The sequence below is a fragment of the Lytechinus variegatus genome, chromosome 1, assembly GCF_018143015.1.
Source record: "Lytechinus variegatus isolate NC3 chromosome 1, Lvar_3.0, whole genome shotgun sequence".
NCBI classification, from domain to species: Eukaryota; Metazoa; Echinodermata; class Echinoidea; order Temnopleuroida; family Toxopneustidae; genus Lytechinus; species Lytechinus variegatus.
In genome coordinates, this window is record NC_054740.1 from 37,323,374 (window position 1) to 37,348,464 (window position 25,091).

Genomic DNA, 25,091 nt, shown 5'->3' on the forward strand with positions numbered 1-25,091 from the left:
AAGCTGATTTTTTTTTTTACAAAATCAAGAATTGTAATGTGAAATTTCTTTCTTCTTAGCATTGAAAAGAATATACATGTAAAAGTGAGGAATTAAATTTTATTTTGAACGTTAGAGGTTTCTCATTATAAAGGATGAGCTTTCAGACTGCTTTGGCAAATACAGCAGACTTATGAATGTATTAACCCTAAAAAGACTGGGTTATTTCAACGCCAAAGATGACCAGGGGGAGGTTGAAGCCCCCCCCCTTATGATCTCGGCCGTCGATTGTGTGATCGCTGCCTGAAATCAAAAGTTTGCTCTAATTAACTAAACAATGCCCCTAAAATGCTAATTTTGGGTTCACAGACTCTTTATTGGAATCTGATCAAATGTACTAAAAAAAATCAACATCACATTTTTTTCTTATGTCTTTTATCATTTTCTAAATTTCTTATGTATTTCTTTGTTTTTTTTCTCTTTTCATTGGAAATTGTCTGGGACTTTCTTTTGACCATAAACAAGATGAATTTAATTGATTTCAATCAAAAGGAAAAATAATTTTCATTCATTTATGAATTTTGACTAAAAAGACTATTCGCATTGGATTTTTACACGAATTCACGTTTTTGAGCAATCTTGGGTCTGCATGCACTTTTGAAATGTTGAATATTTTCGGAACGGCATACCTGGGGGTCGTAATTTTGGTCTCAAAAGTTGCAAGAGACTTGATTCAAATAAAAAAAAAAAATCCAACAAGGATAACACCAAAAATTTCATCAAAATCAGATGTAAAATAAGAAAATTATGACATTTAAAGTTTCGCTTAATTTCACAAAACAGTTATATTCACATCATTGTCGGTATGCAAATGAGGATACTGATGACATCACTATTTGTTTTGTGTTTTATTATGTGAAATATAAAATATTCAAATTTTCTCCCTGTTGTGTGAAACAACTATTAATTCCTCCCTCAACATGTGCAATTGGCATTGTTTAATACTACATGGTTCAATCAAGTTGGTCCTTATTGTCAAAACTGTAAAAAATGAAATATCGTATAATTCAAAGAATAAAAAAAAAGAAATAGTGAGTGAGGGACATCGACTGTCTCATTTGCATGTCACTGAGTTGTGCATATCACTGTTTTTTGAAAAATAAGCGAAACTTTAAAATGTTATAACTTTCATATTTTATATCCGATTTTGGTAAAAAGTCAGCGAGCGTCGCGGTAAAAAAAAATTGCGCGGCTTATTTATCACAAAAATTTGAAGGGGGCTGAATCAGCCCCCCCACCCCCCCCCCCCCCCCCGTCTTCTTAATAGACCAGTTCGTAGTTACTTCATGGGCAATTTTGGTCAAATGACCTTTCATTTCTTTCATCATGATAGGCAGATTTCAAAGCAAGATATTATGTAAGCTTGCCTTACATAGCAGGATGAAGAAATTTAATAGACCAGGTGACTAGAAAAGCATGTAAATGAAAACGACAATTCAAAAGAATATATGAATAATCAAGACATCAAAGTTGGTGCTTATCTCATTAGATTTTTGAAGAATAATAATGTCACTGAAGCTTGAAGGAATAATGTTATTGATACATGGCGCTGAAAATTATTCACAAATTGGCTCTCTCATTACGTGAATCCTGTGTTTAAAAAATACCCCACCAGCTTATAACACAGGAACTCCATTGCCTTGCGTGTTGTGTCAATGGGAGCTCAGGTGGGGTATTTGAAACCCCAATTTCAGATTTTGGGAGAGCTCTCGTTTAAACTGGGTGGGGTTCATCTGACTGCTGATAATGCCTTGTGTGTTAGTCAATGGGATCTCAAGTGGGGTATTGACACCCCAATTTCAGTTTTTTGGGAAAGTTGCATTTCTCGCGTTTAAACTGGGGTGGGGTCGATTTAGTGACTGCTGCTGCTGCTGATGATTAAGAGCTGATAACCCGATGCCTGCCACCACAACAGGCTGATGAACAGCATGGAGTGGGATTGCAGCTGTCCTTGTTACGTAATAGTATAAACAAACTCTTCAGAGCTTCCTGGCTGACATTAATCTTGAAAGAATGAATTTGTATTCTATTTGTTTTAGGACATTAGCATATCTAAAAACAATTCGGAATTTAGATGACGATCGACATGAAATTTTGAACGATGCAAAATGACCCACAATTGCCAAAATAACAATAAGTTTTAAAAAATCACCCTCTCTCTCTTGCTCTCTCTCTCTCTGCCAGGCCTTATGAAGGTCACTTCTCCTTGGGGGAAGGTGGATTATCTCTGGGAGAGTGCGTGGTTGTTGACTTAAGGATAACCATTCCTTGTTGATAACCATTCCTTGTTGATATCAGGGGATGGGGGGGGGGCGAGTGAAAGTAGCTTGGAATTTGAAATTGGGGTGTCAGATGAGATCCATTTTTAAACACAAATTTTCGTAATGTATAGAAATATCGACACATATTTCTCAACTTTTCTATAAATATGTTAAAATAATATTTTTTCAACTTCCTAGGCTCTCCACACGGCTCTATCCCCTTTAAAACGAGCGCTAGACTTCATTTTGTTTTTATTCGGTCAATCAGGCAGAGCGTATGAGTTGTAATCAGAACTGTGCATCACCCCGTCAAAAAGTTGATTTGAATAAAAAAAAAAATGATCACTGTCCGATGTAAAATAAAATAAGAACGTTATGATATTTTAAAGTTTTGCTTGATAACACAAACAGTTTTATGCACATCATAGGTGATATGCAGAGAATTATTATTAGTAAATGAGCAGGAAAAGCTCCAAAGTTATCGGGGACACCCCCCCCCCCCCTCCTCCCCTTAACCCTACCCTAAACAAAATATTACTGTTAAAAGGAACAGGGTTTTCTTATCAAATAGGGAATACTGAGTTTTTTTTAGAAAGCAATTTGTCATATATGCTGGACTATATGATATAATGAAGGAGAGTTAAGTACGTGGAAAAATGGGAATGATCAAGAAAAGGAAATAAAATAACTTTCATGACAGATATAGGAAATCAAGACATCGCAAGCTTCCAGGTGCTGTACAAATAAATGATCCGTAAATAATGAAATGTAAACGCGGAAGGGAACTACCTTGTATGCCTAACCACGATCCAAGTTGAACTTCGGTTCGCTTTTCTGTTATTGTAACTATATAGGCTTATTATTATCATCATTGTTAGTAATATTACTTTGACTTGTGTATTGCTATGGACATTGTCGTCATAGTCATCATCACCATCATCATCATAATCATCTTCATCATCACTGGCATCATCATCCCCATCACGGGCCCCATCATCATCATCACCATCAGCAGTAGCATATCATAATCTTCATCTTTACTTCTCTTTTATTTCTACATTTTAGTTGTGTTATCTTTCCGAGTCTTCACTCGCCCTTTTTCTCTCTGTCTGTCTGTTTCTACCTAATTTTTTGCTATGGCTCTGTCATTCTGTCTCTATAGTTGTGTATCTCTCCCTCTTCCTCACTTTCTCTCTTCATCTTCACTATCACTCACTAGACTGCCCCCCCCCCCCGACGAGTCACAACCCATGCAACCCTGACGAGTCACAACTGATCCCTGATGAGCCACCAGTGCCCCCCCCCCCCCCTCCGTTCGAAGTTGAAGACCCTTTTTTTCTGATGCGAAATGTCCTTTATATCCTGTTGAGGACCTCTTTTTTGGGGGGGGGGGTTACGAAATCGTTTATGTTGGGTTGAAGACCTTTTTTTTTTGCTTGTCAAATTGATTGGCGGACGATTTTGCCCCCCCCCCCCCCCGTGGAAAATCCTAGGTACGCTACTGCTATCGCTCAATGGTCGCATTCTCTGCAGTCTCTATTTTTGCCTCTATACCCCGTCTCTATCCCTATAATAATAATGACATTTGTAGGGCGCTTTATACTGGTGTTTCAAAGCGCACAGGTTGGCAGATTATAATAATATACAGTCAATCAATAATGTTTCTTTATACCGCATCTATACTGGAAGAGTACTGTACGTCTCTATCTCTTTCCCTCTGCATTTCTAGTTCTTTTCTCCTTTGTATTCATTATGTCTCTGTCTGTATTTCTTTCTCTATCTCACGATCAGTACCTCCGCAATTTAAAGTCTGTTAGTGGTCTCTCTCCACCACCACCATGTCTGTAATACAACATGTATAAAATCAACAGATCTCTACATATGTCTTTATCTCCCCCCCCCCCCCCCCCTCCCCTCTAGGCCGTCTCTCTCTCTGTTCCGATTTCGTATCGCATGATGCACAATGAATCTGTAAGAATTTCATAAAATATAGAAGAACATGCGAAAGTACTTTATACTTATTGTCATGCATTCGATTAACTCCTTTCTTCCCATTAATGATTTAATTATACCGAACGTCGATCCGAAAGCAGTCTGCTTAGGAAAATTCTCGCACTAGCGTCCCTTTTGTATACTTCATTTTACAGACACGATGGCCATAACTGCTCGGAATGCGATGAAAAATAGCAGAACATGTTGACTTTTTTTTAGTATTTAACTTTTTTTGAGGGAAAATGCATAGTGCCTAAATGCAACCATGGAAGTGCCCAATTATCCTCGATCACTTTGGACCTTTCTTTTGTATCCAATTTTATTGAATTAAAAATAAAATATTTAATTTTTTTTTGCATTTCATAATAACGCCAGATATTAGGCGGGATATTAGGCAAGTGAAATACTAAGACAGTTTGTCACCCACTGTACATTTCGCCTTTAAAAAATAGCTACTGTCATGAGTGTACAATAGTCATAGTTTCTAACATCAATGATTTCAGCAATTATCATCGAGGGAGCCCCCCTTCCCCACCGATTTTGGCTGATCGATGATCAATTCGATATTTTCCAACAGTAGTCTGAATTTATCAGACTAGCCAAGAAGTGGGCGGTACCTATCCCGCAAGCACAACCCCTGAGTAGTTTGTATGCGACGACTACCAACACTGGAATACTGCGTGGTGTACGCTATACATGTCATGTAGTTTGTCAAAGTGAATTTCCTGATCCCAATTTGTCCATTCGGTCTTGCATTGAATGAGATGAAATGAATTAGTGAATGTGATGAAATGAAAAATGTAGCATAATATTACTGTGATGTTTATGTGAGTACTCAGCGTTATAATACTGTGCCAAGAGCTATAACGCTATCGAGACCGTTATACGATATATAAGCCTAGCTGCCCTCCGATTGCTCAAAGAGAGGGAAAGAGGGATGCCTCGATCTCCAACCCTGGGCCCCCGACTTCCCCCTTTATCTGACATCTTCAATATACACCAAAATAGTTTGCTGACACTCTGATGGACTACAATTTTTGTACATCCTATATATAATTTCAGTTGCCGGCACTGCAAAACAATTTTAAATATGCAGTTCGTTTTTATATATTAAAATGTGGATTTTGAAAGATCGTTACATCTACGGCCCCGTACCCCCCCCCCCCCCCCCCGCTTATTGTATTCTCTCCTCGATTGTGTACTTGTTCTTCCTTTTGAAAGTAACAAAAATGTGTCAACTGATTATAATCCTTTACACCTGAACATAGTCGTTGTGGGTAGATTTGTGATATATTCCATGGGCATATTATATACTTAAATTGCAAACTAAAATAAAGTGATGGCCGGGGGACGGTCGATCATCGACCGTCCCCCGGCCATCACTTTATTTTAGTTTGCAAAATTTAAGTACATAACATAGAAACTATATTATCACAATTCACTTGTCCTAGCTGCAGATAATACGATACTCTTCTTCGTGCATGGAGTTCAAAGGTCATGTTAGATGTAGCTCGCTGATAACCGATACCACATTCAATGTCGGAGCATCTATGGCTATTTTGATAACAGGTGCGCGCGAGATATCCAACGTACATCTACGTGTGGTATGCAATATTATCGCGCTATATGTGATTGATTGTACATCCCGGGTTGTACAGGATATAATTATAGCGAAACTGGTAAAATAAAATGCAGCTCGCTAATCGCATCTCTGGTTTACCTTTCCAAGCGGCAAATTCACTTTTCTAATGCAATAATTAGCCCCGTAATTAGACTTCATTAAATCCTTTCATATTTTTTTTTGCTCAACTTTAATATACGCATTTCCAATTTGACAGACAAAAAGGTACAATATATAGCAGAACAAATTTAGTGTTTTTGTTGGCAGCGGCGGAGGGAGGGGGTAAAGGCCTTCACTTGTAACTCCTTGGCAATAAGGAGACAATGTTACCCGGATCAAACACCACTTCAGGAGCCCGCAGTATGACGGGGGGGGGGGGAGGGGCGGCATTTTAAACTTTAGTGGTAGGCCTATATAGTTGGAAGTTTGCATACACCTCTGGGAATACACGGGTACAAACCAAGCACTTGCAAACATGTCTTTAGAAATCATATAATTTTTCCGTCTGACCTATGAGGTTGAAATATATACACATATAGTGAATGGGATTCTCGGGGGATTCAAACTAAAATTTGGGCCAAAAATTATGTTCAATCTTCAAATTGATCTTTTGCTTACTTTTCTCACCAAAAACCTTCATGATGTGCACCACATGTGCGCTCGTTTTGCTATGTCATGGAAGAATTTGGCATATTTAGAAATAGTGGTATATTAACAATTTTGAGGGGGGGGGGGCAAAACATGGTGTAGTATGGTTTCGGTTTGAAAAATGGAAAGCAACCAAATGTTCCATTTTCACAATGAAAATCTAAACTTAATTGTGATAAATTTTGACATAGTATTCAGATTTTGACATCATATTGGCCCTTTCCTTTTCTTTCCAATGTGGTGGAACTTATTGAGGGTCAAGTGCCTCCCTCCCTTACCCATCCTCATCTATAGTGTGTTGCTATTTTCAAACAATCACTTCAAAGAGATTCTAACTACACTGATGTACAAAAGTTTATTTTCATTTGGTCTACCACCAACTCGTCCACTATCCATAAGGTCTAAATGCCATTTCATCCACTCACCATTTCGTCTAATAGCCAGTTGGTCCAATAGCTATTTAGTCTATATACCATTGGTGTAATTGGACCAAGTGTTAATTTGACGATATGAATGGAAAGAAAATGGGGATCAACTGGTTCTGAGACAAAATGGGCATAGACGAACTGGTGATTACACAAAGTGATTATTGGACCAAATGCTTGTTAGACGAAATGTTGATGGACAGAATGGCATTAGACTATGTGAAGATTGGAAGAGTTGGCAATAGACGAATTTGCAATTTACCTGCACAAGACGGGCACAGGTGATAGTCCCGACCTGTAGTCTTAATATTTTTTATGGTGATGGTATAGTTGTAGGAGATGGCAGTGGCAGGTGTCATTGTGGTGAAAATTTGTAGCTGTCAAAAGTGTGTGGTAGAAACTTGTTACATAATTTCTTACTCCCTCAGTCAGAGGCGGAATGAGCCCCAAAATTTGAAGGAGTCAGACATGGAGCGGTATGGGGCAAATTTCGAAAAAGCTGTCAGCAAGTGGGCAAACTTTGGGACCTTTTTGAATAAAAATATATAATTTTGTAATAGATTTTGACACATACTGACAATATCATAATATTTCACTCTTTCCCCTTTTCTTGCTATTATCCGTTTCTCCTTTTCTTTTTATTCACCATTTTTTTTTGGGGGGGTGGGGACCATGGCCCCAAAGTCGCCCATCTGTCATTGCCTTCGCTCATAACTCATGTTCACAGTTTGCGAATGTAAATTTTACACACAGCACATGCAAAACACAGAGAGAAAATAACAATAAGCACCCATGACGCGTTGACTTCAGTTTCCTTTCTATAAGCTATGTGTAAAATTAGTTTATTTCTAAACACGATCTTCTAGAGTTATAGAAAACACAGGCAAAAAAAATTGAGAAAAAAAAGAAAAAGAGATAGATCCTCACAAAAACAGTTCTTGAGAATGAGAACATATAACATGACATATATACACGGTCAGATGTCAATGATAAATATGAGCCAAACATCTTGGTTGTAAAATTGCAGCAAGATTCATACACCTCCTTTCATTTTCTTACAAAATATAGGAAGAAAGAATTTTTCATATAAATGGAAAAAAGGTGTGCTCATTTTATGTCTTCCAGTAGTCATCCCCATGTCACATTATACTGCTTTAGTTTTTTTTTCTGTATCTTCAAAAGTATGGCAAATTTACAGATACCAAATCTATTTATAAATATAAGACAACCTTTCTTCAATATACAAAGTAAGTTATAAAGTTTTTTTCATTGTTCTTTGACGTTTGCATCGGCATATCAAATGACTCACAATATTATAAACCTAAAACACATGAAAATGGACATTTCAGAATTTTCCTTCTTTGAATAAAATACCAGTATTTACAAATACAATTGGCATATAGCAAACATTAATTCTTTGAAAATAAATTACACAGTAATAGAAATTAACATGTGACTTCATTCTTTTCTGTTTTTTCTATATATAGAGAGAGAAATAAGGAAACATCAAATGATCACATTATCACATTTACAGATATCACAAACTCTGAACTGGAACAACACTTCAATGACTTTTGAAGACCTGCTTGATTTTTAAAATAAAATATTTGGAAATCTTGTTCTAGCTCAAAGCCTGCTTCATGCGTGAATGCAACAATATATCACATAAATAAAGATAGAAAATAAAATCATAAAAATATGCACAGTTCTCAAACCGAATTACATATATTGTCATAAAACTACAACAGCTACTTACTACAAGATAAATATGCAAATAATAATGATGAAGAAATTAAAAACAAAATGGAGTGACATTTGAAATAGCACTAAAAATTGTTTACTCTTTTCAAAAAGACATGCAGAGGAGATGAGATGGTCATTTAGCACTGATTGCCATATAAGGAAATAGATTGCAAGAAAATGCTTCAATGAATTCAAAAAGTTGACATATCAACCCAGTCCATGATGTTACTGATGCTAATAAAGCCAGGGGGAGGGGGAGGGGGGCAAAACTACCAAGAAGAATGCTGTAAAGCCAAACCTGTCTATTAAGGCTCCTGGGGGCATCAGAAAAAGAAGCCAGAAGACAAGTGGCCATTACAGACAAGTTCTAGAAAATAATAATAATAATAACAGTATATTTACCCAGGGTAGCCATTTCAGTTCCGAAAACTGTTCTCCAAGCGGGCCCTGCTATTATTATTACCCGGCTTAGCTAGGCTACCTATTCAGGTGCACACAGCTTTTTGAGGAATTACTTCCTGCCGGTACCCATTAACCTCAGCTGGGTCAAGTGCAGCACAATGTGGATAAATTTCTTTGCTGAAGGAAATTACGCCATGGCTGGGATTTGAACCCACGACCCTCTGTTTCAAAGTCCGGAGACTAATCCACTGGACCATGATGTGCACATATTCCTTTAAAAAGGGAGATAATTTGGGGGATCAGTAAAGACAGATTTAACTGCAGTTTAAAAAGCACCACTACTATCATACTTGTCACCATGATTGAAAAAAAAATTGAAGTGATTCAATCCTTATCACATTTGCATAAAATAGATTGTGAAGCTTGGTACTTGTATATATAACTGAAACACATCTCCAATGGCAGAGTGTTGTTCACACATTCAGCAGCACAATGCAGGTTGCTTGCTGACTAACATCATTATGGCATATGGTTTGTTACCATGTTCACACTTTCAAATAAATGTATCTTCTTGAACCGTGGTCGGGCTGCCAACTTGAACAAGAACATTTCAATAACATAAAGCTGAAAATCAGCATTTTCAGTGAGGAAATCAGTATTTTCAAAGAACTACCATAGGACAACACATGAAACTGAAAATTTAGAAATCAGTATTTGCATGAACAAATCAGTTTTCTTCTCATCATTCTTCAGTACTTAATACTGCAAATCACTTCTACCTGGCAGCTCGGTATGGTTTATTTCTCAAACTACTGCCTTTGGGATCATACAGATTTGTTACTGATTTGATTTCAGCTTGGTATATGACTGTACCTCACAGGTGCCTTCTCACCCAAATCTGTTTCTGAATGCAAGAGTATAGTACTCAAGGAATGTTTGATCTGCATAAAACCTATGCCACAGTTGATACACTGGCCTCCTTCACATCTTTGGTCAGAAACATCCAAGATTTGGGAATAAAAAAACTTCAAATTTAGTCTACAAAATCAGAATCTTTCACAAGCTGACAGCAAGGACCTGCTCTGTCTCTATTACCATAGTCCTATTTCACGGACACAAACTTACATCGCAAAAACATACCAAACATGTAGCTTCGCAATTCTCTAAGCTTTCCACCCAAATGACAGTGCCAGCCTGCCAGGCATGGCTTTATATTCTTAACCTCAGACTAAATGAGGTGAACATTTAAATTCATTTGATAGTACAAGGCAAGCACAACTCCTGCTTTCAAAAGTAGGCATTAATCCCACTCCTGACACCAAATGTATCAAGGATATTAACACGAGACACAACCAGATTTGCAACATTATTCTCCCGCCCCTCCATTAGATTTGTCAATGGTACTAAGACATTCAGAAAACCCATTCATTCCTATATCCAACTACATTACACATGATCCCACTCCTGCCACCAAACATTTTCAAGGATTCTTCAGAGACATAAGCAAACCCTATCTCAAACATCCCATTAAATTTATTCAAGATACGACTACTACTTTTAAGTACACAGGCATCCCTTCCTACATTATATATCCCATTCCTGCGGACACGCTGTCAAGGAAAATGAACTATGTGGCCCAATGAGGATCAAGAGTAGCTTGAGGACAATGTGGAAGCCATCTCTACAGCATTGCAATTGATTGATCCTACACTGGCTCTATATGATGGATTTAAATCAAACTAAAAGTGCGATTGATCTAAGTGCAAGTAATGGCCACCGCACACCTCTTGACTGGTCCACGATCCGATTTTGGAACAAATTGCTCCTTTTCTAAAAATATGAATGAGAAGCATCTTTGAGGTTCAAATTAACTGAAAAAATACTAATACAACAATTTTGGATGATTGCAAGCCTTTATTTTGGAGAAAAGGACAAATAAGTTTCAAATCGTAGCCAATTGTGTAATTGCTATTACGCCATTATGACTAGATATTAAATTCGAAATTGTTCTAAATAAGGATGATCGCATAGTCACAGATTTGAACGTCGTTATTCGTATGATGATTTAGAACATTACACAGTAAGATATTCCACGTCTCAATACTAGCATCAAATTCAACATTTAGTTCCCAGGCCGCAGACTGTTGTAAGGTGAGCGGTGGCCTTAGAGAGAAAGGAATGTTAGATCAGTTGCAATTTGAGTTTGATATAAATCTTTGCAAGTCTTTGTCAGACAGGGCCCAGGATCTCAAGATGTTGAAGAAAAGTTGAAAAATCAAGCCATGTGATGGAAGGAATCAAGGATTACACAAAATAAACACCTTGTTATTAAGTATTGCTTTGAATATGTAATACTGTATCATTACTAACATACCATGATGTCATTAATGGTCATTCTTACGTCGTCGTTATGACTGTTCTACTGTTTTGATCGTGGTCAGGTCCATTGCGATAGTGGTCTCTCCAATCTAATCCTTTTGTCATGTCAACACCAACCACAAACTATCAACTTAAAACATGTGAATTTGTTATTGATCATAGAACATCCAGATACAGTTTGTTGACAAGTGATCATGAAAATCAGCTACATCTAAATCAAGTACATACATCTGCATATTCAAACAGACTGCTTGGAGCATTCAAGTCAATCAAATCTCAATGGATGTTACATTTGCTGTACATACTGCATGTATCTAAGAACAGATTCTAAACCTGCATTAAAAAAAATTGTCGACTTGTGCTTTTCAAAATGCATCTTAAAGAAAATTTAAGACCGTCCCAGCTACCCCCAGAGAAAGAGAAAGTCTTCTTAGGCAGCAACCTGGAAAGATATACTATTCTTCTGTGATTGAAACTATACTCAAGATCATGTCCATAAACACCTGCTTCAAAAACAATCTTGTTACCAAAACATGGTCTTAAAAGACAGGTTTCTGCACATGTGTATTCAGCAAAAGACTGAAACACAGAACTAAGTTATAGTTGTGTTTCCATGTTGCTGATGCAAATATCAGAGCTGCCACCCTGAACAAGAAAATTTCAGTATTATACAAGCTGAAAATAAGTATTTTTAGTGAGGAAATTAGTATTTTCAAAAGAAATACCATGACTATACATAAAACTGGAACTTTAGAAATCAGTATTTTGCCTGAAACCATCAGTATTCTTCTCATTTTTCAGTACTAAATACGGGAAATCCGTACTTCTTGGCAGCTCTGAAATATGAAGGGGGGGTAAGATTGTGTGTGAGAGAAGAGAGGGGGGGGGGGGGTTGGGAGTGGGGATGGCTTGCAAGGTATTGTGCAGGAGAAAAATGCAATGGCATATCTGCAAGAATTAACAGCATGAAAATAAAATGTTGCAGAAACCCTGGCAATCTGCCAAACTAGGCTGAATCTTGGCAGAGACAAAGCAACTCACCAAGGTGGATTTGTAAGTCTTTTTTTTTCTTTTTCTTCTTCATATAGAACAGCGCACACAAAACAGCCTTTTTTCCCCTCCAAGCCCCAAAGCATTACAGCATATGGATATGCATTGGCAAAGGCATGTAAGAACAACACTTTTAACCTGCCTTGGTATGACTACAGACCAAGAGTGAAACTGCAGTAATGCATTAAGTCAAGACAATGTGGAATTGGTGTGGTGAGGAGATTAAACACGACCAACATGATATGATGTTGACATTTTATTGGATACAAGTATTGCATGAAAATCCTACAATTTGTTGAATATTTACCTGAAATAGGTTAAAGTCACCACCCATCCATCGATAGGGATCTTTAATTTTTTCTGCCTTGGCCATATATCTATTTCTTTGAACGTTTCTCAATGGGTCAGGTGCTGGAAGAACCCGTCAGTAAACACCACCTGCCTATAAGAACACTTTCCTTGCCTACATTTTTCGACATTAACAGTTTCTGCATTTCTCTCATAAAGGGCTGAATAAATCTGACCAGCATCTCGAAGTGCTGTATAGATATATCATTATTCCAGTTATGAGATTCTGGCAAGCCTGCGCACCATGCAAGCACTTTCTCAACTCCCTAGTGAATATTCAAGTTAGTTTCATAAGTCAATGGCAAAGCATACTACAGTTGTAGTACTAAGACCGCAGGCGATCTAAGATTCAGAGCTGATGAAAACAATTGCAAATATGTCATTTGTCCAGAGTCCAGGGGACCGTTTCATCAACATTTATGTCCGACAAGTTGTCAGGTCTGACATCTTTTCTTGATTCTCATTGGCTGAGAGGCACTGTTACTATAGTAACTGTCGGATAAAATGGGACTTGTCGGATAAAACGTCTGACAAGTCCTTTCATGAAACGCTCCCCAGGACCACACAGCTGTCTTGATTGAACGATTTTCAAAAATGCTGCTTGTCATGAAAGACTTTTGACAGTAGATTCTCAATGTTTCAGGAAGCATGATCTGCACAGTTGTTGTGAAAACTCCCTTATCTCTCATTTGGTAAAAGAAGGTTGATACTTATGTCACAAGTCTACAATCAAGCTTGTTCTGAGCTGTCCTAGAATTTTTCTAATCTTGCTAACATCCCACAAACCTCCAACAAACGATTACAGTATTCACTAAGTGAATGAAACATATCAACACACATTAGAAAAATGACTAAAAATATAACCACCAAATTAAAATTAATTACTCAATTTTCATTTACAATGTAAAGCTTTGTCAAAATTAAGGTTTTGTTAAATATATAAAAATTTTTCCTGAAAATCAATTTGATCAAGGAAAGTCATTATGATACCAGGATAAAAACTACAAGCCAAAATGTAGACTCTTATAAAGAACGCCATATGGACCCTCAATGCCCAATTGATATGGTCTGGGTATACTTAAAGGGAAAGTTAACTTCATCTAACGGCTGATCACTAGATTTAGACCATTCTCCTTAAAATATACTGGTATACAATATTCAGCGACAGAGGGCAGTATTCAATCAAGCACTTTAAAGCCCTGAATTACAGAATGGCTACTAGTATATTGCCAATTGGTCTACATACACTTCGTCTACTCTCCGTTTGGTCTCATCCCACATGGTCTAATCCTTGTTTGTCTCCAAACTATTGTTCTAATTTTCATCTAGTCCATTTATCACTGTGTGTAATTTCCAATAAGGCCGTGTGGCCATTTTATCTGGTAAACTGCCAATTCGTCTACTGCCAACTCGTCCACTCACCACATGGTCTACTTTCATTTAGTCTAATGCCATTCCGCCCATTGACATTTCGTCTAACAGCCATTTGGTCCAATAACCATTAGGTACAATCATCACTTTGTCAAATCACCATTTTGTCTATGACCATTTCATCTCATAACCAGTTGGTCTAATATCCATTTCCTTTTCACTCATTTTGCACAATTAACACTTGGTCCAATTTGACTAAATGCTATAAGGACCAAATGGCTATTAGACTCACTGGTTATTAGACGAAATGGTGATTGGACGAATTGGCAACTAGACCATGTGGATAGTGGAGGAAGTTACAGTAGACCAAATGATAGTAGAAGAGTGGGCAATTAGACAAATTGGCATTACACAAATTAATAAATAAACCTGGAAAAGCACCTTAGTCTTATACCTTTACATGTATATGGTTAGATAGACTGTATGACCAAAATTTTCATTTGATAATATACAAAAATAATAGATGTCTTGGAGAGGAGACCAACTAAGCATTAGACTTTTTCAGAAGATAGACATAGTGCTTATACACCAAGTTAATATACACTAGCCTACTTAGCAGGGATGGAGACCAAAGACTGAGTGATGACCACATCTTACAAGCCTTGGACTTGGGCCTTACTACACTGATTGCACTAACTAAAGAACTTTGAATTTTTCTGCTGATAACCAATAAATTGTCACCATTCCAGTAGCTTTTTTAAAACCTTTTTATCTTGACCATCACATCAAAGGTCCGAACCTCCATTTATTATACTCTATATCATAAAAACTTTTCTTTGAAATGTCAATCCAATAACGTGCATCTGATTTATATTACTATTTTTTATATACTTTGTATCATGACTGAATGGAAATGAAATTAAGAATTGAATGAATTGAATCTGCATGGACATGTATCCATGTTTTGTGGCTTTTTTTTAACTGCAAGCTAGCACGATCATTCATCAATTTTGGTCCATCATTTTTAATATCAAACTATACATCCTTAAACACAGACATATCATTTTTTATCTTCCCTTTGCCCTGGGCCTCATAAAGAGCTATTCATTGAGGACATAATAATGCAACAAACATAAGGGTCTTCCTTTTTCACATGTAAATATAATAAATAACGAACCAATAAGTTGGCATATTGTTGTGTAATGAGGATGAACCCATAGCAATTCGGTGGATTCACAATACGTTTGCAGCGGACAGGCCAAATTCTAACTTCAGGGTCAACAGGCGTAGGCATCGCACAGTGCTAGTGTCCTGTGACTGTGATGCTTAAAAAATGAAAACATAAAATGGCAAAAGCAGAGGAAGAATTTACCGAAAACAGTCTAAATTTCGCAAAGAAATATGCGGCAAATTTCTATCCCACCTCCTGGACCCTTGTTAACATCAAGCCAGGTCGACCAGCACAGCATAATTGCATGTATCAACTAAAGCACGTGCAGATGTCGACTTTTACCCGTGAGTCATTGCAAATTTTGGCCTATCCGCTGCAACCGATAGATGGCGCACTGTACTGTGAATCCACCGAATTGCCGACAATACAATAGGTTTTTTAAAAAATGTAATGAAATCCTTATAAAATGTGCATGATTGCGTATCGCCATTGGTGAAAAATCCTTGGGAGTGCATTAGTCAAAGGTTTGTTGTAAGAAACTAGTGCGTAACCAATTTCATAGCAAATCATTCATATGAACTGTCACAAGAAAAAACTTGGGGCCCCATCTTACAAAGAATAAGCCAGTGATCCAGTGAATTGCAAATATGGAAAGCCAGTACCTTCAACACAAACAATGCAGGTCTGTTCAAAGTGTTTTCTAGATATGATGTATATTCATGCTTGCACCGTCATCATGGCAATCCAGTATGTGCCTATAATTCCAAAGGGACATTGTGCAAATTTCTTCATGAAAAATTATGACATTGATGAATTTCCAGAGTTGGGTTTGATCACATCAATTGCAAATCTTTGTAGAACGGAACCCTTTTTTTTTTAATGTACTTGTACTTCAAAATTTCAATTGATTGCAAGTTATGATTGATTTTTTTATGCATGAAATTACTTTAAAGGTCAAGTCCACCTCAGAAAAATGTTGGTTTGAATCAATATAGAAAAATCAGACAAGTACAATGCTGAAAATTTCATCAAAATCGGATGTAAAATAAGAAAGTTATGACATTTCGAAGTTTTGCTTTTTTAAAAAAAAATAGTTATATGAACGAGCCAGTTAAATCTAAATGAGAGAGTCAATGATGTCACTCACTCACTATTTCTTTTGTTTTTTATTGTTTGAATTATACAATATTTCATTTTTACGAATTTGATTAGGACCTCCTTGCCTGAAGCACGAAATGTTAAAATAATGGAATTCCACGTGTTCAGGGAGGAATGGACCTTCATTTCACATGACAATGACGAGAAAATAAAAATATTTCATATTTCAAACAATAAAAAACAAAAGAAATAGTGAGTGACATCATCGACTCTCTCATTTGGATGTAGCTGGCTCGTTCATATAACTTTTTTTGTGAAATGAAGAGAAACATTAACATGTCATAACTTTCTTATCTTACATCCGATTTTGATGAAATTTTCAGTGTTATGCTTGTTGAATTTTTCTCTTTTTATTCAAATCAAGTTTTTGTTGGGGGTGGACTTGTCCTTTAAAGTATCTAAGCATCTAACACTCATATTTATGGTTTAACTCTGTAATGTACCTCCACAATGCATACAATGATACACAGCACAGTTTAGGGCCAAAATGCTTAGATTGTCTAAACTTACAAAGAGTACAAATCGACTCTTCACACAAAAAAATATTTAATATGCATGACTGTATATTCAATTCTACACAGCTTGGTAAATCTCAAATTCAACTTAAATTTAGCATTCATTGATTTAAATTAGTTTTAAAACATGCAATTTTTACTCGACAGTATTTGCATATTCTGAACATTTTGGGGGGAAAATGCAGCTTTGATAACAGAAGAAAATGTAGATAAAGCAAGAGATCAACAGTGAGAAAGTGAAAAGGGGAAGGCAGAGAGAGAGGGGGGAGGTGGGTTAGCACATTTTTTAGTTTGTACATGAACTAGATGGATCCAGATGGGATCCTACAGTGTTCACTAGTATTGCAATGCATGTAGTTTCACGGTGCTACGGCAATATCGTACCATCCACCTATTGTGTTCAACCTTTGGAAACATATTCGTCAAATCTGCAGAGAAAACCAACACAGTGATTGCGAAAACCATTCAAACATGTGCTCAACGCCCATCAGGGCCCACGTTCACAAAACCTCAATGGCCTGAATTCACGAAGGTGGTTTCTAAAACCATCAGTTGAACCCATGGTTTATGCAGGTTTTCTGTATAAATTGCGCATATTTACTGCGAATATTACAAAATGTCCAATGCTGAGTTTATTGCTGATGCACGCTTCTGTCACAGTGTGCCAAATTGATGTCTGTTGCCATGGTTAAGTACGCTATTTTATCCATGAGTCCACTGTTGGAAGAAAGGACTCTTTCATTAAAAACAGTGGACTCATGAATAAAATAGCATAGATAACCATGGCAACAGGCGACAATTTGGCCTCACTGTGACAGAAGCGCGCATCAGCATTTGACATTTTTTAATATACACTGTAAATAAGCATAATTTATACAGGAAATCACAATAAACAATGGGTTCAACCAATGGTTTTTAAAACTATCTTTGTAAATTCGGGCCAAATAAGTCTAGTTATAACCTAATTACATACACATTGAAGTAGTCACTAGATTTATTTAGGGTTTCAAAAATACGGGTCAGGAAACATGAGATTTCCACAAACTCAGACTGGCCTTGTTACACTGACTTGAAGAAAACCGTCTGAAATAAAGGTTATCATTTTGGTTACCCAAACATTGTGCATGTTTCAATATTATATAGGAAAAGTATACAATCTGACAATCAAGTTTGTGTTATCATGCACTGTTGAAAAGGGCCCAAAATGTAGTGTGCATAAATAATGTCTGACAAGCAGACTGCAGAAGTACACAGACTTTCCATAGCTATAAAGTGTCAGTGTGAAGACAAACTCAGGTTGCTCAAAGGAAAATGAAACCTTTGGAACAAGATAGATTCTGCAAAAACAGAAAAATCAAAGAAACAGATCAACAAAAGTTTGAGAAAAATTGAATATGTAATAAGAAAGTTGCAAGCATTTGAAGTTTAGATCATTATTGTTATAGATCCTCCAATTGGCAATGCAACAAAGATGTGCAATGTCACTTGTGAACAACTGTCCCAATACTTTATATATTTCACTTTAACTGCCCCTTTTATCACATCTATCCGTAGCTCATGTATTCTTTCTATAGGAGGGCATGTAATAAGGTTTTTCAAAGAATGCATAATGGATGAAGAGTTTGCATCACCATAAAGAAAGAGTAAAAAGATACATTTTGAGGGTATTTCATAGTTCATCAAAGGGAAAGCTGTTCACATGTGACATCGCAAAACTTTGTCACATTGCCAATAGGAGGATCTCAATAGCATTAGTGATCGCAATATTCAAATGCTCGTAACTTTCTTGTTGTTCGTCCGATTTTTATCAAACTTTCTTTGATCTATTCTTTGATTTTTCAGATTCCACACATTCCCACTTGTTCCAAAGGTTTCATTCCCCTTTAAACATTAAAGTCCCATCATGTACACCTTCTCCAAACCCTAGTCCACCTATCTTAACATTTGCAAAAAAATTTCCATATGTACGCTAAACTTTAAATTTTCAGTCCTAAACCCTTTCTATCTTCCGATCTAAAAATGCTATATTCTTCAATCACATAAATTTTGTCAAATTTCTTTACTTCTGTATTCTTTACATTAAGGCAATAGATCTGAATATGTGAACAAATCAAAATTAACAAAATAATTAATAAATAATTGTGACCACTGAACCTACTTCATCTTCTGTATATACATCTGCATATTTTATCACATGTACAAAATATTTGCTTTCAGGAATAGAATATTGATTGCTTTCAAGATAGAAAAAAAATTATATCCAATCCTAGGGATAAGATACTAAAATGCACCATACCTTCTTTTAGACGTTCAGGTCAGTCAGAGCTTTAAGTATAGTCCGTTACCAAAAAAAAAGTCACTTCAAAAGAGAAGTCCAAACTCAAGTTAAAGGCAACAGTTTTCTAGCAAAAAGAGTGTGCACTTATTATGAAAGGAACCCCTATGTCCCTCTCTGTACAAGAATCACTGAGAAGTTAAATATCAGTGATATAATAATTCACTGAAGTTTCAAACCTGAGATTTCATGATAGTCTTGTTTTAAAAACCCTTTACACAAATATACCTATCTAGAGATAAGACCTTTAACCACCACTTGTTCTAGACAATTATATAAAAGAAAAGAAAAGACAATACTGACAAAAGAATCTCTCCTCCCCATACAATCTCAGAGACAGAGAACCATATATTACTTTAAAAACTTCCACTTAAGGTGTGGTATCTACAGATCTAAATCGTAAACATGCATATTTTCATATAAATACATTTTTTTTCTTTCTTACAATATCATTTAAAAACATACATCTATCATATTCAAAACATTCTTGGTATCGTTGCAGATTCCCCTGCTAATTCTCACACATGACTATTTGTTCTTGGAGTTCCATCATTTTTAATGATGTTGTCAAGCAATTCCAACATTTCGGTGCTGCCGGATTGTTGCTGTTGCTGTTGTTGTTGCGGCTGTTGGTTGTTGCTCTCTGGTATCATAGCCATTTGCATTTGCTGGGCATTATTGCCAAATGTCTGGTTTGTTGCACTAACGGAGGAACCATTCTGCATGGCTGCAATGGGGTTACCTTGAACAGGCTGCTGTTGCGGTTGCTGCTGTTGCTGTTGTGTTGGTTGCTGAGCTTGCTGTTGTTGGGACTGTTGTGGCTGACCTACGAATTGTTGCTGAGCCATTATGGAAGGGTTTGTATTGGTAGCATTGCTCATACCTCCTTGAGAGGTGATATTCTGGAAAGTTCTCATGTTGGAGCCAGAGTCCATGACGTTTCTTTGAGGGAAGCGCGATTGCGTTGAGTATGACTGCTGCATCATGTTGTTACCTTGGAAGTTGCTGGTCTGTTGTTGCATACGTTGCTGCAAAAGCTGATTCGCTGGCCACTGGCCAGGCAGGTGTCTTTGATGGTACTGTGCCACACCTGCCTGACCCATGTTAACAGCACCAGGAGGAACAGAGCCCATGTTCATCTGGTTACCCATAGCTGCAGATTGCTGCATGTTACGCATATTCTGCTGCATCATCTGCTGCCGTCGAAGCTGTGGGGTCAGACGACTCATCAACCCCCGTTGCTGTGGCTGCTGCTGAGCCATGCCCTGCATCATACTTGAGTGTGGAGCAAGGTTAGCTCCACCAGCTGCCATGCCGTTGTTTGGGTGACCTTGCAAACTCGGACCAGGAGTGATTGAGCGAACATTTGGTTGTCCTCCCATGTGTGTCATCATACCTCCTTGTTGACCGAGCTGTTGAGGCATTCCTTGGTTGACAGTTCCTTGGAATGGCATCGAGTTGCGGTGTGGTGTCTCGTCATAACGAGGTGGAGGGCGCCTGGGAATCAACATCTGGTTGTTGCCCTGCTGCATATTAGGACCCTGCTGAGGTGACTGGCCATATGAGTTTGCCATAAACTTCCTTTGCTCAGCACTGGCATTGTAATGGGGCGGATTCTGCAACCTCTGGAGGATTTCTGGGTTGGCCGTACGTTGTGACTGCTGAGGATGCCCTACAAACTGAGAGGCTTGTCCTGGTAACATGTTCCCAGCCTGGCCACTAGAAAGTGCCATATTCTGACCTCGGTCCTGGATAAAGCTTTGCATTATACTTGGTAGTCTCCCATGTTGGGGAGACTGTCCGCGCATAGCATTGTTTGCAAATTGCGTAAGTTGGTCTGTCATGGAAGGGTTCATATTACTGTTGAGCACTGGATTGGGCATCCTTGAATGAGGGTTTTGTTGGTTGGCCATGGGAGTGTTCTGGAGAAACTGCCTACTATTTAACTGCTGCTGTTGCTGTGCATTCAAAAAGTTTCCTTGCTGCCCTGAAGCACCACTCACAAACGACCCTCTGATTGAGGGATTCATGACTGATGCCGATGAAGCAGTGGCCTGCATTGAAGTTAGATGATTTACCTGGGGTACAATGTTCTGGGCACCACTACTCACAGCTGTCTGCACATTTTGTCCATTAAAAGCGGCCCGTGCAGCCTGTGAAGCACTGATTTGCTGCGGTTCTTGTTTGATCATTACATTCTTTCCTGTATTGGGTTTAAATTCAATTATACTAGGCAATGGTCCACCTTTTGGCACTGCTTCAGTAGCAACAGTATTTGGAGGCCCCCTCATCATGGGGTCATAAGAGTCTGAATTCTCAGATTTGAGAACCACTCCAGATTCGGCACTATTGGAACCAGTGTCGGGTTTCATTTCACTCTGCTTATTTGGATCCTGACTCCGTGGTGAGTTTGTGGCTATGTCTGGCATTTCTCCGAGTTGCTTACTCAAATTGTTCTCGAGCCTAGCCAGTTCAGATAGAATAGTGTCTGGGTTGAACTGACCGGATTTCATCATCTCATCCAACTGCGTTCCATTGGGATCGTCCAACAAACGCATGAAATCATCCGTGTTGCCGATATCGTTGAGCAAGTCTAGTGCTTGGACACCCTCGATGCTATCCGCTACAGAAGCTCCCTCAACCATCTGGTTGGTGACGCCATTGTCAGTAGGCTGTACCTGGTGATTGGCACCCATCCTGTTGGGATCTTGTTGCTGGATGTACTGGCTTGGGGTGGGCACCTGCACTGGTAATTGCTTGTTGTCCACACATGGCTTCTTAGCCGGCGAAGCATCCCCTCTGACGCCGCTGCTGGAACTAGCAAGGTTCCTGTTGATCGCGTCTGTCGTCCCCGTCAGATTTGGAGAGTCAGGATTGGGTCGTTTCCGATCCACCGCCTTTTTCTGAAACAGAATGAAAACAAAAGTAAGTAAGCAAAGTGTCACTAAATTTTGGATTGATCAACAATTAAATGCAAATTGCAAACCTTCGTGACATATGAACTTCAATCATTTGCTCTCTTTCTCTCTCCAGCTTAGATATATGAAAATGTAATTAACTCTACTGTTTCTTTATTACTCAAATCCAATCCATCTTTTCCAGGAAGAAGTTCCATAGATGAAGCATTTTTTTAATAATTATTACAAAGATACATTGTGCACAATTCCTGAGTGGATATTGAGCATCTCAGAAAAAATTGAGATGGAAATGTGTCTCAAAGATATGTCACAAAGTTTTACAGTTTCATTTAATTTGATAAATACATCAACATTCCAGACTCCTAATTACATGAGGAAATTGATCAAACCTTAACCAACTACATCCCCATTTCTTGCTTCTATCCAAATATATATTCAATGTCAGGATGACGTTGCTTTGTAACAAAGGTCATTGGTAAAAGATAACTTTGCGCCATGAAAGTTGAAATTGAAGAGCTCCCTCTAAAAGAAAGTGGGTCCCATTTTTGGAGAAGTCAAGTCATTTCCTGTTATGAACAGTACAAGTTACTTCCTTTCAAGTGAATACAAAATGGGGAAAAGGAGTAGAAAGAAAGAAACTTTGTGTCATATGACGTGGATGTCCTATTACTCTGTGGGGCAAAAGAAGCCTTTGGTAGATTCCGGAAGGAAGAATCTGTGCCCTTTCGCAATGTTTCAATAAGACAAAGCTCATAACTTTGCACTATTATTTAATGATTCAAGGGGGAAGCCTGTACTGACCAGCACAACTGATTGGTGACCAAATATTTGCTCCTGCAACAATCGCTTCTACCATACTTTCTGAGATTTTTTCAAAGATCTTTCTACCCTATATACCCTCTAAATGAAGTTGTTTGAAAATATGCTAGTCAATGCAAAATTTCGCATAACAATTTCTGTCCCTTATTAAAAGAATCTATGCCCTGTACTTTCACAAGCTGCATTGATACCAAACTCACCAAAAGATACCAAAATACAGTTCAGTTGTATTGTTGGAAAAAATACAGGGGGAAAAAATTGCAGAAGTCAATTTTGGTAAACTGACAACTTTATTTCAAATCCAAAGATCTGTTTTAGAATACACTTCTTCAAATATTCATTCATTTCAGTGACAATGTGAAGTAAAGTGTGGTGCCCCAATCGATACAAGAGGCCATACAACCAGGGAAGTGGACAGTAGCCCTTGCCGTTCAATTGCCAATTCATCTACTGCCAACTCGTCCACTCACCACATGGCCTACCTTTATTTGGTCTAATGCCATTCCATCCATCAACATTTTGTCTAACATCCATTTGGTCCAATCATCATTTCTTCTATGACCATTTCCTCTCATAAACAGTTGGTCTAATATCCATTTCATTTTCATTCATTTTGCACAATTCTGGGGGGGCACTTACATTGATAGAGATAGAGCATGTTACATACGTAACAAAATAAGGGTGTCAAAAGAACTAAAATAATGAAAAAAGGGTATCCATTTCGCTAGGAAAGCTATGTGTCAAGGGTCAAATTTGCGAGGGTAGGTATAAAAAAGAATAAAATGTTTTATAAAGGATGTACTTTTTGCCTCAACAGTCAACACTACGTAAGTGTTCCGATTTGCGCGAGGTGTGGGAGGTGAGGCCATACTAAACCCAATGATGTAGGTATAGATAAAACCGACGACGGACATCTGTGACATAATCGCTGTACTTGTTTAGGGGTTCAATTCAGGGAATAATTGCCAAGGGTATCGTTTTGTTTCCAATACTTGTTAAGGGTAGGGATTAACACGCCAATACTTGTTAAGGGGTGCATTTTCAGAATATGGAAAATATGTTTAGGGTGCTTTTCAAGACCCCATGGTTGGTTGCGCATGGTATCCATTCGTCAATGGAAGTGCCCCCCCCCCCCCCCCCGGCACAATTTAACACTTACATGTAGTCCAATTAGACCAAATGGTATATGGAGTAAATCGCTATTGGACCAAATGGTTATTAGACGGAATGGGATAAGACTAAATGAAAGTAGACCATGTGGTGAGGGGACAAACTAATGGTAGACCAAATGATAGTAGACGAGGTAGACGAGTTGACAAATGGACGAATTGGCATTAGACAAATCTGAAATAAATCCCCTTGCCCCCCCCCTCACTTTTTTCAGTAAATATGCATAAGAGCTTATGTATGTTCAGCTCGACCCCTTCAAAATAATCCACAGTCCATATACATGTAGGTCTGCCTCATAAAACAGGACATCAAACTTTCCTTTTCCTGAAAGAGACAGAAATCCATCAAAATATTCCAGTCAAAATGGTGAAAATTGTTAAAATTCAGAGTTTCACTAAAATCAAATGTTTGCAAAATGAATGAGTGCATGCACAGATAAGGCGATGGGGCTTGTGTTTCAGTATACAGAAATAAAGTGTCTGATGTTTCTTTTAAAATAAAACTGCATATTTTTTGTATCATGTTTGGTTTTTTATTCAGCATATCTCCAAGCATTCCTTTTTAAACTGAATACAAGTTTTTCTTTCTGCACTAAACATAAAATCACAAATACTTGCTTCTATGTGCAATGTTTTTTTTTTCTCCTAATTCATCGATTTTTTTTCTGAGTGCCAATACAATAATGAGAATGTGAGATAAATGCACAAAATATCAAATAACAACATG

At 37.7% G+C, this 25,091-nt stretch overlaps 1 protein-coding gene across 1 annotated transcript; it reads right to left on the bottom strand.

Annotated features, from left to right (window-relative positions):
* Positions 1-18,937: 18,937 nt before the first annotated feature.
* On the bottom strand, positions 18,938-23,853 carry LOC121430491 (putative mediator of RNA polymerase II transcription subunit 26). The gene is made up of 2 exons (XM_041627773.1): positions 23,835-23,853; positions 18,938-22,402 (listed from the first exon to the last, which is right to left on the bottom strand). The coding sequence occupies exons 1-2, from the start codon at positions 23,851-23,853 to the stop codon at positions 19,977-19,979; spliced, it is 2,445 nt and encodes an 814-aa protein (XP_041483707.1). The 3' UTR covers positions 18,938-19,976.
* Between the last annotated feature and the right edge of the window lie 1,238 nt (positions 23,854-25,091).